Raw genomic sequence first — 14,800 nt, forward strand, 5'->3', positions numbered from 1 at the left:
AGCTCTTGCGCCACCCTTTTGAACCAATTCACAGAGTGGATTTAAAATACTTACATGGAAAGTGTCTCTTTTGTTAGCTTTGACTTCATCAAGAAGAGTCGGTGATATCCAGGCTTTCACTTTTCATCCACTTTTCTTACAGTTCATGTCTCATTCAGTAGTGCTCCACACAAACCCAAAATGTATGCCTAAGGTGCCTTCAAACTTTCACCTGAACGAACCAGTCATCTTAAGAATTTTTTTTCCTAAACTGCAATCCCCTGCGGAAAGGGCATTGCATACCCTTGACATCAAGAGGTGTTTAAAGTTCTTTTTGTAAAGGACCTCTGCAATACGCAAATCCGATCAATTGTTTGTCGCTTATGGAAAAATTCGACAAGGACATGGAGTGTCTAAACAAACAATAGCTAGATGGATATCTGTGGCTATTGACTTTTGCCATATACAAGCAGGGAGACCTTTACAAGTAACTCCAAGGGCTCACTCTTCCAAGAGTCGTGACTTCCTCGACTGCTCTTTTCCCTGGAGTTCCTCTGCAGCAGATCTGCAGAGCAGCAACCTGGTCCAGCAGGCATGCTTTCACCAAGCACTATTGTTTGGATGCAGCCAGTGAGACTGATGCTTCAGTGGGTCAAGCAGTTCTGCGGAATCTTTTCAGATAAGGTGAGCCTTCGTTTCTTTCCTCCTCTTACTGATTTTCAGACGCCTATTCATGCTTATTATTATGTACATTCTCATGTAACTGCAAATTTCATGCTTTTAGAAATGAGACATTTTATTATCTGATCATGTGTTTTTCATATGTACATACTTATGCTACGAATAGCGTCTTCCAAGCATGGCTATATACTGCTATCTACTCTGATTCAGGCATGTGAATCTATGAAAGACACCCCAAATACTGGAGAAGAACAATAGTTGCTTACCTGTAATCTGTGGTTCTCCAGTATTGGTGTCTTTCATAGATTCACATGTAACCCGCCCACCTCCCCTCAGTGGCTCATAGGCTAGATTGGTTTACCATTACTCCTGTGCGAGAAAATCTGAGAGCCTGAGCCTCTGGGGAGAACTTTCTGGTGGGTGCTGTCACCGATTGGCTGCAGTTTGGGCTATACAAAATTACTAGGATAGTCATTAGGGAGGAAGTTTTTTCTCCTGTAGCTTAGGCTACTTTACTTCCTGGTTGGTTATTACCACGTTTTTTTCTATGTTATTATGGCATATTATTGCTTTTTTATGTACCGTGGGACTCCCACTTCGATGACGGGGATTGATTCAGGCATGTGAATCTATGAAAGACAACAATACTGCAGAACGACAGATTACAGGTAAGTAACGATTGTTCTTCTTAGCTGCTCTCCCACCTGCCGTCACTGCGCCCCTCGCACGTCAAGGCCGAGGACACAGGCCCAGATCACCAGCGCGGGCGGGGACTCGCACTCAGCAGCCAGGCAGCGCTATTGACTCCCCGCAGCGCAGCCTCGCACTCACCAGCACAGTCTTTCACCGGTAAGTGGGACCACAAACCTGGCAATACTGATGTCTGCAACACACCGCAGCCTAGGGTCTGTTGTTTCAGGGCAACCGGTGCGGTGTAGGCAGTAATGGGTCTGCTCCGGTCTCCTCTGGTGGACCTGTGCCTCCGTCCCGATGTCGCCGCGAACATCACAGGGAGGCCGACATTTTTACCAGCACCTCTGGGCCGGTCCGCCTCAACTCTACTATCCAGCCACACCGGTGAGTTGATTTGAAGTCCTCCAGTGCTCTTGTGACTTATGCAGATATGCCCACAAATTATCACACTTTTACTGGTGTAATGGCAGGATTATTAGGCGTTATTGGCTCACGGCCGGCCAAGCTGCACTATAGTGCGGCCATCTCTCTAGCGCCCCCCCCCTTTAACTATGTCTTTAACCTTATGTACTACTTGCACTGTTTGAGACAGTGTCGTCAAGAACTCTAGTCGAAAAAACATGCTTTGAAACCCCTCTCCTCTCATATGTAGAAGGCAGGGGGAGTGTGACACAAAAGTAAGAGAATGAAAAATGTAAGTAGTGTAATAATAAAGGCAAACTTGAACCCACACGCAAGTATTTCTTTATCCTGAGAATTCTCTCTGGAAAACAAAAAAACAGCAACACAGTTGGGTATTGTTGCTTGACCATGTGTGGTACAGCTGATCTACACAGGCTCTATGTATGCTCAGGAAAGTGCAACAGGCAGTATATATCAGTTTAAATCTTAGGCGGAGTGCCTTAGAAACTGAGCGAAAGCTTTGATTGGTGTGTGCTATTGGAGGGAGTGACATGAAACTGTAGTCTCAATAGCCCACTCGAAACAGAGAAAAGATTTTGGCTTTCCAAAATGGAGTGTGAAAGAATTGGGGCACCAATAGTGTGATAATGAAATAAACATGCATATGCAGTTTCTTACATGATCAAAGTAACATTTTACATTGCTGTGATCTATTTGCACTTCGTACATACCAAGATGAAAACCTTGATGGTGGAATGTCATTGCACTTAAGTTTGGTTTTGATCATGATGACTAATCTGCATTCTTTTTTGTTTAAAATAGGGAATACTTCATGATCCAGACGGAATGGGAATTATTCCAAGGATAGTGCAAGATATTTTTAATTATATTTATTCTATGGATGAAAACTTGGAATTCCATATTAAGGTATGTAATTATCCATGATTTCCATATTAGCATTGCAAAATCAGAATTGCTGGTAGAACAGGAAATGCTTTCCTGCTAAGCAGTCCGTGGAAAATGCATCAAGCTACTCAATAGTATGAGGAGTGTTATAGTTGATGAGAAATACTTTTGATAGTAATCAATTGATTTCTGCCATTGTCCAACAGCAGTTGACATGGTGGTATAGGCCTTCACTTTTTTCTGCCTGTTCCTTGCATCCCCTATTTGACAGATGTCTTGCCTCTGGCTTTTGTATCCTAAATAGTACTTAGTCATAATTACATTCCTTATTCAAGGCTCCGCTGTGTTTTCTCTTATTGTTCTTGGTCTCATTCTTTTAGCCATTTCTTTTATACAGCTCAAAGAGAAAGCACAAGACAGAAAATATTGGCAAGAAAATAATGGAGTTGTCACTCCGCCACTTATTCTGTAAAGTTAACTAAATATATAGTTTCTATTTTACATGGATCTAGCATTAGCAGTACAGTGAAAAACTTGCTGCAAAGCTAATCTGTTCACTTTTCAACTGTTGACTGCTGAGGTGGAGTTGTTCCCAGCTGGTCTTTGCAGATGGAAAAAAATGTTGCACACATTTAAATGTATTTCAGAGATGATCGGGGAAAAAAAAAAATATATATATATTTTTTAACTTTTTATTTGTTTTCAATCTGATAACACAATAAAACAATCTTTAGCATATTCATGCAGCATAGCATAGCACAGCACATCATCATCATAAACATTTTCAATTATTACAAAGTAACAAGTATGCATTTTTATAACACCTGAGACCCAACTTCCTTTACTCATTCCTGGGTCATCAGACCTCTGAATCTGAACCACTGTCATCTCGGTCCGATGGCGGATCACAAATATCACCTCTGTACGTATTCCACGCCCCCAGATTTTACTCCACTTTCTAGGGCATCCCCTGCTGCTGAATACTGCCCTCTCAGCTATCATGGCTGCATCCATATCTTTACCCCATGCTGCTAGGGTAGGCACCTCCACTCCTCCCCATTTTTGTGCTATATTCCTCTTGGCAACCATCATGCCCAGTGTAACCCAACTTTGCCCAGAATGTGTGGGGTAGTTTGGCTCCCACTTGTTTAACAAGCAACTGCTGGGCACAGGTAGCAGCGAGACCCCCTCAGATTGTGATACAGTTCTCAACACTTGCGTCCAATATTCCGCTATTCTGGGACAATCCCATATGGTGTGATAAAAGTTCCCTTCTCCTCTGCCTCTCAGGCAGAAGGGATGTTTCACCCTTCCTATCTTATGCAAGGTGTGTCTAGTGTAGTATGAGCGGTGTAGAATGCGTAACTGCACCAACCTGAGGCGTGAGGGTATGCCCACCTCCCTTGGGGATGCTAATGCTTCCTGCCACTCTGAATAGTCAATCTCACCAATATCGTGGGACCATTTATCCCTCAGGGGTCCCTTCGTGTCAGGCAGGTTATTCACAAGTTTACGGTAGGTTAGAGAGGTTACCTTCTTTGGCATGTAATCAGTTAACAATCTATCCTCCATAGGGGCTGCCTCTGGGACTTCTGAACCAGGCGGCAGTGCTGTCATCAGAGCATGTCGTATCTGCGTGTACCTGAACAGTTCTGAGGGGGCCAATTTGTATTGCTGCCACAAACTCACAAAGGAAACCACTTCCCCTTTCTGCCACATATCTCCAACCGTTGATATCCCAATATCATCCCAACGGTCAAATCTTTTACTATATCTCAGTTTACCTAGCCGTTTTGCATCCCACAGTGGAGTGAGCTGGGTTATCACCCCCGCCACCCTAATTTTGCTTGAGCCGTATGCCACAATCCAAGAGTATGACGCAATGGTCGAAACGGTGCCAGTGACAATTTCTTGTCATAGAGGAGAGCTAACATGTCTATCACGCCTAACTGTGCTCTGTCTGCCTTAAATGCCGGGTCTGATTTTGGGAGATGTAATCATTGATTAATCACTTTCAGTTGCGCTACCCAATAATAAAGTTGTATATCGGAAAGCGCTATTCCACCATCGCACCTACCGCACACCAGCTTGGCTTGCGCAAATCGTGCTGGTTTATTGCCCCACAGCAGATTAGAGACCTGTGCTTTAATATAGCTTTGAAGTATGAGGACATCACTGGGTATGGTGTATTTTCCAAAATATATAGAAACCGAGGTAGGGCCATCATTTTAAAAAGTGCTGCCTTTCCCAGCAGGGTCAGCGGTAGTGTTTCCCAGTGACGTATGTCTCTTTTGAGACGATCTAGCGGTGGCTGCAGATTTTTATTGTAAAATTCTCCTGAGTCGGTTGTGATGTAGACCCCTAAGTACTTGAACATACGTTCCGCAATCTTGAGCGGGCAATTGTCCAGAAGATGCGTTGGCGGGCAGTGCAACACGTACATGATGGATTTAGACCAGTTGAGGGTGTACCCGGATGCCCGACCATAAGCCGTGCAAATATCTAGAAGACTGATTATGGAGCGCCTGGGGGAGGTCCAATACAACAGGATCTCGTCGGCGTACATGGCGATTCGATCCTCCCAATTATCAGTTCATTTGAGGCTGCGTATCATTGGCTCCCAGCGTATCCACGCCGTCAGTGGTTCTAGTACCAGAGTAAACAGTAGTGGCGACAATGGGCAGCCCTGGCGCGTGCCTCTTGCTAAGGGAAAGTCATCAGAGATGTGGCCATTAGCGGTAACATGTGCCATTGGTTTAGTGTAAAGCAGTTGAACCCACGAACAGAACTTTGGACCGAACCCTAGATGGTGTAGCACTGCAAAGAGAAAGGGCCAATGGACCATGGCAAACGCCATATGTGCATCCAGTGAGAGCACCACTGCCGGTTCATGCACGAATGCTGCGCGTGCAAGTACCCCATGCAATCTCCTTAGGTTAAGTGCTGTGTTCCTGCCAGGCATAATGCCTGACCGGTCCCGATGTATGAGCTTTGACAGGTGTGGTGTGAGTTGAAGCGGCAGCAGTTTTGCATGGATTTAACCTCTGCATTTGAGGGAAATAGGTCGATATGAGGTACAGTGATCTGCAGGTTTCCCAGGTTTTAAAATAGCTACTATGGTGGCCGTGCGCTGGTCCAGCTGGAGTTCTCCCGCCTTTAAACTTTCAGTGAACATATTCAACAGGTGGGGCGCAACAGAATCAGCCATCCTCTTATAAAATTCGACTGGTATGCCATTTGGTCCTACCGCCTTGCCCGATTGCAGCGCCCTAATGGCTTCTTGCACCTCATCTGCAGTGAGGTCGGCCTCCAATTCCTGCGCTTCGTCAGGGGTCAATTTGAGCATGGCGAGGTCCTTTATATAAGTCAGGGCCTCATCCACCGACTTTGCCGATTCTGAAGAGTATACTGTCTGGAAGTGTTGTGCCAGTGTACCTACTATTGCGTGTTGTTCCCCCCCCCTGTGCTGAGCTGCGCTATCCACCTGTCACTTTTCTCCTGTTTATCTAGCCATGCCAGTAACTTCCCTGCCTTGTCGCCGATGTCATATATTTTGTGTCGCGTGCTCGCCAGCTGCTGTCTGGTCAGTTCCGTCAGGTATTCTTTTTGACGTCGCTGCGTGAGGTGCAAGTTGTGTGCTGTCGGGGGTTGGGTCTCTAGTGTGTTGGGCCTCTGCAATAGTTATTTCGGACTCCAGAGTCTGTAGCTCCAGCTGTCCCTCCTGTTTGTGAGCTGTGATGGAAGCTATTGCCTGTCCCCTGATGACTGTCTTAAACGCTTGCCAGAGAGTGGTGGAGGAAGCAACAGACCCCGCATTGTCTTGAAAGTAATGTCTCGTCACCTTCTGGAGTGCCCTTCTGATCTTGTGAATTTGGAGATAACCAGGGTGTATCGGATAGATCTGGCGCCGCTTCTGCTGGTGATGGGTGTATCTGAGCAGCAGTGGGGAATGGTCAGAGGTGCCCCGTGGTCTAATTTCTATATTGTCTACATTTTGAAGGCTACCCATCGAGCCCAGGAAGTAATCTATTCTTGTGAGGCTATTATGGACACTGGAGTGATATGTGAATTGATGTTCTGTGGGGTGGTATCTCCTCTATATATATATATATATATATATATATATCAGACCCATTGCGTCCATGAAACTCCCAAGGCGTGATGCTCCAGATGCACCCGCCCTCAGAGGGAATCTGTCCATTGAGTCGTTTGCAACCGTATTAAAGTCTCCACCAACAAGTAGCTCCCCCCACTGGTAGCCCAAGCAAGAACACACTTAGATCCGGGAAGGCCACTGCGTGCAAGCCGGGGGGATGTATACTGAGACTACATTCAAGGGCCTCCCCTCCCACTGTGTATTTATGGTGCGAATCTCCCTGATCCATCAGACTTAACTTCTTTTATTATCAAGGGAAACTGCTTCTTCCTTAATATTCCAGCCCCCCCTGGAGCTAAACGTAAATTTGGAATGTACCACCATTTTATATCCCCGCCTGTCCATCTCTTTGCTGGACGTGCCTGTGAGATGTGTCTCTTGCAGAAGTATCACTGCCGGGCCTCCCCTCTTAATACACTGTAAAAGCAGGCCACGCTTAATCTCATCACCCAGCCCGCCCACATTCCATGTGAGCACGGAGAGGGACGGTACCATGGTGCTGGAATCCCCCGTTGAGTCAATCTGTGTTTCGTCTCCCATCGCTATGTCTAACAGACCTATCAGTGCTAGTGACTTGTCCCATAGTTGAACGTGAGTGTTTCCCTGTTTGCGCTAGTACTGCATAACCACCTCCATACTTAACCATAACATATACAAAATAGCAAAAACTTAAAAACAGTCCCTGCCTCCCAACCCCCCTCCCTGCCTCCCAACCCCCCTCCTTGCCTCCCTGTCTTGCGGACCCAGAACTGCCCGCCACCCCAACTCAGCAGAGTGCTTAGAACCCCATCCCTGGAACTTTACTTGCAGGTATGAGGAAGGCCATTCTATCCCCATGCCCTAGAGTCCTTAACCATCAACAATTCTATTGCGGTCATAAGATCGAGGTGGGCCATAACATATATCTGGGTATACTCCCCTTAGGCAAAGGTGGGCACTCCCCGTAGGTTTCACTCTCCGGAGTCCTTATTCCGTTGTACTGCTTCCACATCTCCTTGTTTAATGACTTCAGAATCACCTCCTCTCCCCAGCCGCCATCGTCCTCTTTGCGCTCGTCCAGACCCCTCTGCCGGTCGCCATCCCTCAAGCCAGTCATGTGTCTCTTCTGGCGTGTCAAAAAAACAGCTTTTGCCGTCTGCTACCACACAGAGTTTTGCTGGAAAGAGCACAGAATATGGTAGTTCACGGGCCCTCAGCGCCTTTTTAACCTCCAGAAAGCTTCTGCAGCGTGCGGCAACCGCCGCTGTATAGTCCGGAAAGAAAGATCCGAGTTCTGCACTCGGATAGGCGGTGCTACCCGTGCAGTCTGAAGAATGGCATCTCTGTCCCGAAAATTTAATATGCAGGCTAGCACCGGCCGCGGGGGGGGGGGCTCCAGGTCTGGGCCTGCCACCTGGTACCCTGTGTGCTCTTTTCACAGAAAAAAAGGTTGACAGTCCTTTAGGTTGCAGTCGGCCCTTTATGAGTTCTTCAACCTAGAGATCCATAGTGGGTCCCCCTTCATTCTCCGGAAGCCTGTGATTCGAACATTGTTGTGGCGGGAGTGACCTTCTTGTTTGTCCAGCTTTGCCGCCATTCGCTTGCTGTCGGCCTCCAATTGCACCCCTTTCTTAATCAGTAGCGTAGAGTCTTTAGCAAGAGACGTCGTTACCTGTTCCACCTCAGATACTCTTGCAGACGTTTTTGGGAAATCCGCTTGCAGGAATGTGACATCTGTGGAGATTGTGCTGACCGTGGTCTGTACCTGGTGTAGGGCCACCATTACATCCTCTAGTGTCACTTTTGAGCCACCGTCTTCCTCTGCGCCTTTAGCCAGTCTCTTTGCGTTCCGGCAATTGAGAAAAGTCTTTAGTGTAGGCAAACGTATCCAGTTTGCCCTGCTGGGCCGCACGGGACTCCTTGCCACTCATTGTTCACTTGACGGCCTCTTCCTGCCGCTGCTGGGCTTCTGCAAGTCTGATGTGGCTTGTCTCAGATGGGGGAGTCAGCAGGACTTACTAGGGGCTTCATGGTCACTCCCCTGCTCCGTGAACCGGGGCACTGTCTTCCAGCATCACGCCCTTAACCACCTGGGGGCTATTGTATGGGATCTTTAATACCGGTTCACCTCTATCTCACACGCCCCTGAATGCGACCGTATCTCATGTGTGCTGCTGTGCGGTGTATCCCATAGTAGTTCTGCCTGTTAACACCCCCCCGACAGAGGTTTTATGTAATGTAGATGCTCTTCAGGCGATCCTTGATCCAGGCGCCGATTGCCGTACCTTGGAAATAGATATATATCTTCCCAAGCTGCAGTTCTGCAGCGGTAGGTCCTTTCGACCGGTTGGTTGATTATGTGGCTTAATCCCGTCACTCCCGCGGTTGCACCGTGCGTGCTCCAGCCCTTTCCTCGGCGTCGCCGCTCCGAGCCTCAACGGAGCCCCGCTGGGACTCCGCGGAGCCCAATTCCTTTTCTCGCCTCCACCCGGCCCAGAGGCCCGATCCTGGCTGCCGATTCCCATCCTCTGGGGGAGAGAGGTCCCTTGCTGCCGTACACCAGATTAGGCGGCAGCCGCCACTGCCACCACTGCCCCTGCCTGCCCGTGCTCCTACCTCCGATGCAAGCCGCCTCTCCGCCTCACTTTCCAACCGGCCGCTTAGCAGATGCTCGCTTTCCAACCGGCCGCTTAGCAGATGCAGCGTCAAAAAGTAGTCCCCGGCTGCACATGTGCGAGTGGGCCGCAACCTGCCTCCGGCGATATTTTACGGCGCAGACCACATCTCTGGGTCAATCCGCTTCACTCCACCTCCGGAACACAATTTCGGGCTCTGGGTAGTTTTATGCACGGATTAATGTGTGGATTTATTGGGGAGACAGCCTCACCCACTAGGCTACGGCCATCTTCCTTCGCTGCTAGCCACGTCCCCTCGTGAAAATATTTCTAACATTATGTTCGAGGCATGTGGGCTGCTGAATTCATATCTGTGCATAGATCGCCGCCTAGTGTTGGGTCCCGATGATTGCACATATTTGTCCTGGAAGAGTCTTCGAAGTAGCACAAGATAGGTGGCTCCTCCCTCGGACTACAGTGCGCCTGGGCATCGTCTCCATCCCCAGATTGTTTTTTTCCGCCATTGGGTTCGGATGCACTTTCCAGCACTCCAAGTTCGGAATCGAAAGTAACTTTTCAACAAGGCCAAAAGGCCTTCGGATTCGTCGGTATTGTTTTCGATCGGTACCGAAAAGCCTTAGTCACAATTTACTTGCACTCCGGACGTCGAATCGGGCCGTTAGGCCTTCTCGACGCCACGTGGATCGAGGGTCGATTGAACGAAGTCCATTCAAATATTGCCCGCAGTGCAATTAAGTTCTCGCATACAGATAAGCATTCTGTGTGCAACAAATGTTTATCACCAGATCATAACGAAAGTAATTGCCTAGCTTGTGCCCAGTTCCGGTCCAAAAAAACGATCCGGAATCGACGGGCGGCGAGGCAAGAAATGCAGAGGTGGGCACCGGAGCCAGAGAATATCTTCGACGAAGAACTAGTTGGCGCCGATGACTCGGATCAAGAGGAAGATCTATACTCCGAGCACGACTCTGAATATTATATCGAAGAGGAAGAACAAATCGTCAACGTCGAAGACTACGACCAATGCATCCTAGCTGTCGAAGACGACAACGGGGGGCGAACCGTGAGTACACCGCCCCACACAGACACTACACCAGTATCAGACTCAGGTCGAGGCATCGCCAACAGGCCTTAGCCAAGATCTACATACTGTTTCTATAGCCTCGCAATACTGCCCGGCTAAGAACATAGCAAAAGAGACCTCTGAGACACGTAATCCAAGGCCGGTTCTATCGAAACCGAAAGTCATCGACACGACAGTCTTCGGACCGAACGTCGTCGAACCGAAGGTGATAAACACAAAGGGCGCCGAGCCGAAAGCCAATGTTCCATATAAACCTTCGAAGCCAAGGCCCGTCGACTCGAAAAAATCCAGTTCGCACGAAAAGGGACAAAAGGCTGTCTACGAAAAGAAAAGGGCTACGCCCAAGGAGGTCGTCGACTCAAAAGGAGACCAACTGAAAGCGGTCGAACCGAAGCCCGTCTATCCGAAGAAGGGCATCGAACCGAAGCCGCAGGCACCGAAGACACCTCTACAGCCACACAAGTTAGGACACCCAACGAAGGTTATCGAACCGACAAAACCGGTCGGTCCCAAAAAAGTTGTGCGCCCTGTGAAAGACGTCGGACCGATAAAACCAGTCGGACAGACGCTAAAGCCTCAGAAGCAAATACAGCCACCAAAAGCGGTCGACCCGAATAAAGGCATCTAACCGAAGATGGGCAAACCTAAATCAACGGTGCCAAGGCAAAACACTGTGGAAGAGGAGATCATTCATCCAGACCCCTCTACAGAAGATCTGTCCAAACTATATATTGACCCAAAAACTGGGAAAGTGACTGTTTATTCAAGAAAGAAAAGACCTGTGCCTGCTGAAGACTTTCCTCAAATTCCACTCAAAAAGAAAAGAGACTGTGCAACCTCTCCTATTCTTTTCCAACCTATCTCTCCAGCTATGCCTACTCCATATGCACCATACTCACCTACACGCTCTGACTACAACCTAGATGTAGATCATGACGCAGATGTAAATCATGACTCAAATGTGGATTTTGGAGATACTCAAAACCCATATGTAGACCCAAACTCACAGCCATGGGGGGATGACCCAGACACTGATGGGGCTCAACCCCTTACAGACACAAATGTATACCCAGCTAAGCCATCACCTACAGAAGACACAGTGGCTTTCAACTTATTAATAGACAGAGCAGCGCTCTACCATAATGTAGATTTGCATTCAGATGCTATAGAGGAAGACTTTCTCTTTGACACACTTGCAACATGTGAAAAAAGTGTGAAAACACTTCCAATGTTAAAAGGGGTCCTAAAGCATGCAAATGACATATTCAAAGACACTGCTAGGGCACGTGTCATCAACCCTAGAATTGAAAAGAAGTATAGGGCCGCACCAGTGGACCCTGCTTACAACAGGGGACAACTCCCTTTAGACTCATTGGTGGTATCCAACGCACGAAAGCGTGCTAATTCCCAAACTACTGTAGAGGCTCCTCCTCCTGATAAGGAGTCCAAAAGTTTAGAAGCATCAGGCAAGAGAGTAGCCGCTCAAGCAGCAAACTCATGGAGAATAGCCAATACTCAAGCCTTGCTGGCTCAATATGACAGAGCGCACTATGACACTTTAGAAGGACTTCTCCAACACTTACCTGAGCCTTTCAAAGAGCAGGCAGATGCACTTATACAGGAGGGAAAGCTAAACACCAGTCCGTCCATTAAGTGTGCTCTAGACGCGGCAGATACAGCTGCCAGATCTAACAACACAAGCGTACTGCTTAGGAGACACGCATGACTTCGCATAGCTGGATTTAAAAGTTAAGTCCAGGCCACAATTCTTCACCAGCCAATAAACCCAGATTTTTTTGTTTGGTCCAGCAGTTGACTCAATTCTGGACAAAATGAAAAAGGACACAGAGACTGCGAAGTCAATGGGAGCTCTTCAGTCCCAACAACACAGAGGCTCTTTTCGTCGCTCCAACTATAGAGGAGGAGCGCGAGGTAACACATCGCAGCAACTCTCCGCATACAAAACTAACACGCAATCCACATACAATAAAAGCGCAAACAGAGGTGGATACAGAGGAAATAATACCAAGGCAGAGGTCGTGGAGGCAATGCCAAAAGATCCTCCGCTAACACCAAACAGGGACTTCTTAACACTACCCCAAGACCATATAACACCGGTCGGGGGAAGACCACAACAGTTCCTTCCAGTCTGGCTAAACATCACTACAGACAGGTGGGTCAGGCAAATTATCCAACATAGCTATTTCCTAGAACTCACATCAACACCACCCAACATACCACTCGTACACCGTCCAATGTCAAAGGAACATATCACGTTATTGCAGCAAGAGGTCATCAGTATGCTGCAAAAAGGGCCCATAGAACTAGTCCCATCCCAACATCAAGGGACAGGAGTATACTCGCTATACTTCCTCATTCCCAAAAAGGACGGTTCTCTCAGACCAATATTGGACCTCAGGCCCCTCAAACAGTACATCTTATCAGAGCATTTTCACATGCCCACTCTGCAACAAGTCTTACCACTGCTGCGACAGGGAGACTTCCTAGCAACTCTAGACCTCAAAGACGCATACTTTAATATACCAATAAACCCTGCTCACAGAAAGTATATCTGAAAGAGACACGTTAGTGATAGATTCCTCACCTTAGAATATCCCCAGGCGTCAGACTGGATCCGCAATTTTTTTGCGTAGCGGTACCCTTGCGCGTCGGTAGGCGTCTTCTGCGGCTCCGCGTCCGTCGTGGGCGCTGTGATGACTTCGTCGGAGTACTTAGACGCCGCCTCCGCGTGCTGATGTCAGTTCTTTTTTCCGCGCCAGCTAGCGCAGATCTGGAAAAAGTTGTACCCAAGTCACTTTTTGACTAACCTTTTGAGATTCTTTTTGATCCATTTTCGAAGTCTATCGACCCAGACGGTGCCGGTAGGGATGCCCGGGTTCAAGCCCTGCGCCGACTGCAGCCGACTGCAACCGACTGATGTCTGTTACCGACCCCCATCGCCGGTGCCTGCACTTTTTGGACCTGGACCACGACGACAAGTCCTGCTCCGACTGCCGGGCCCTGACGTCTAAGGCTAGACTGGAGCGCTCCCGTAAGCGACTCGAGCTTCGGCAGTCTGCCCCGCGCCGCTTGAGGTCCTGGTCCAAAAGGAGGTCGAGGAACCGGTCGCGGGGCCGGAGCCCCCACAGTTCCGGGAGTCGTCATCGGTCTTCGGGCTCGAAGTCCTCAGGTAAGAGGCACAAGAAGTCGAAGAGGCACCATCGCTCTTCTGACTCCGTCCGACGCTCGCGCGACGAGGCCGGGGGTTCGGGCGACACAGCCCTCTTGGCTCCGCAGGAGCCGCAGGTGTCGCGGCCTGCCGCACACCCGCCGGTCCCTGGGCAGGACGCGACGCCGGGGGAGATTGCTGACTTCCTCATGACCATGAGGGCGCTCGCTCCCCCGTCTGGTTCCGAGGCGCCTTCGGGCCAAGCGGTTCCGACTGGGTCCCCACGCGGGCCAGTTGCTTCGTCCGGGGCTTCGGCCTCTGCGCCGTCAGCGACTTCGGTCCCGACGCCGCAGGGCCCCACTGAGTCCGGTTCCGGGTCGTCGCCGGTTGACTTAACGGCCTCGCCGACGCCTGCCCCTCGGGTGTCTCCCCCGGCGCCGTCCCTGGTCCTGTCCTCGATTCGGGTCTGGCATCGTAGGAGATTTTTATTTCAATGACCCGGCCCCATCTTTTGAGCCTGAGTACCAGGCTGTCGGTGATGAGTAGGATTGGGAGGGGTCTGAGGACCCTCTGGCACGGGAGTGTCAGTCTTCTGTGGACTTGACAGGAGAGCTTGGGGAGGCCAGTGGGCTGGACACTTCGCCCGACACTGGCTTTGTCTGCCCTCCTAGCGTGGCTACGGAGGAGGGTGCTGTTTATAGCGTGGTGCTGATGAAGGCGGCCAAGGCCCTGGGCCTTGAGCTCCCCGTCGCGGCCATGAGGACTAACCTCCTCACTGAGGTCCTTAAACCGCAGTCAAGCTCGGCAGAGCCTCTGCTGCCGTTTAATGAGGCCTTGTCAGACGTTCTTCTGGGCACTTGGTCCAGGCCTGCCACAGGACAGCCTGTGGATAGGAACGTGGCCAGACGCCACCGCCCGACTCCGGGTGACCCTTGCTTTCTGTCTACCCATCCCACCCCTGAGAGCCTGGTTATCCAGGCATCCAATTCCCAGACCGCATTCCCGCCTGCTCCCCCCGACCGGGAATCTAAGAAGTACGAGAATTATGGAAAAAGATCTTCTCCTCCCTAACACACTTATGGACATGCCGTTCGATGGCCGTCGCCTCTTTGGCG

The 14,800-nt window shown here is 49.4% G+C and overlaps 1 protein-coding gene across 1 annotated transcript in view; it reads left to right on the forward strand.

Annotated features, from left to right (window-relative positions):
• KIF5B (kinesin family member 5B) overlaps positions 1–14,800 on the forward strand; it is an 862,770-nt gene that overhangs the window by 231,104 nt on the left and 616,866 nt on the right. Inside the window, exon 4 of the mRNA XM_086941550.1 lies at positions 2,578–2,682. Within this exon, the coding sequence (XP_086797676.1) occupies positions 2,578–2,682 (105 nt within the window). The remainder of the gene's footprint in view (positions 1–2,577; positions 2,683–14,800) is intronic.

Source organism: Lissotriton vulgaris, chromosome 10 (genome assembly GCF_964263255.1).
Source record: "Lissotriton vulgaris chromosome 10, aLisVul1.2, whole genome shotgun sequence".
NCBI classification, from domain to species: domain Eukaryota; kingdom Metazoa; phylum Chordata; class Amphibia; order Caudata; family Salamandridae; genus Lissotriton; species Lissotriton vulgaris.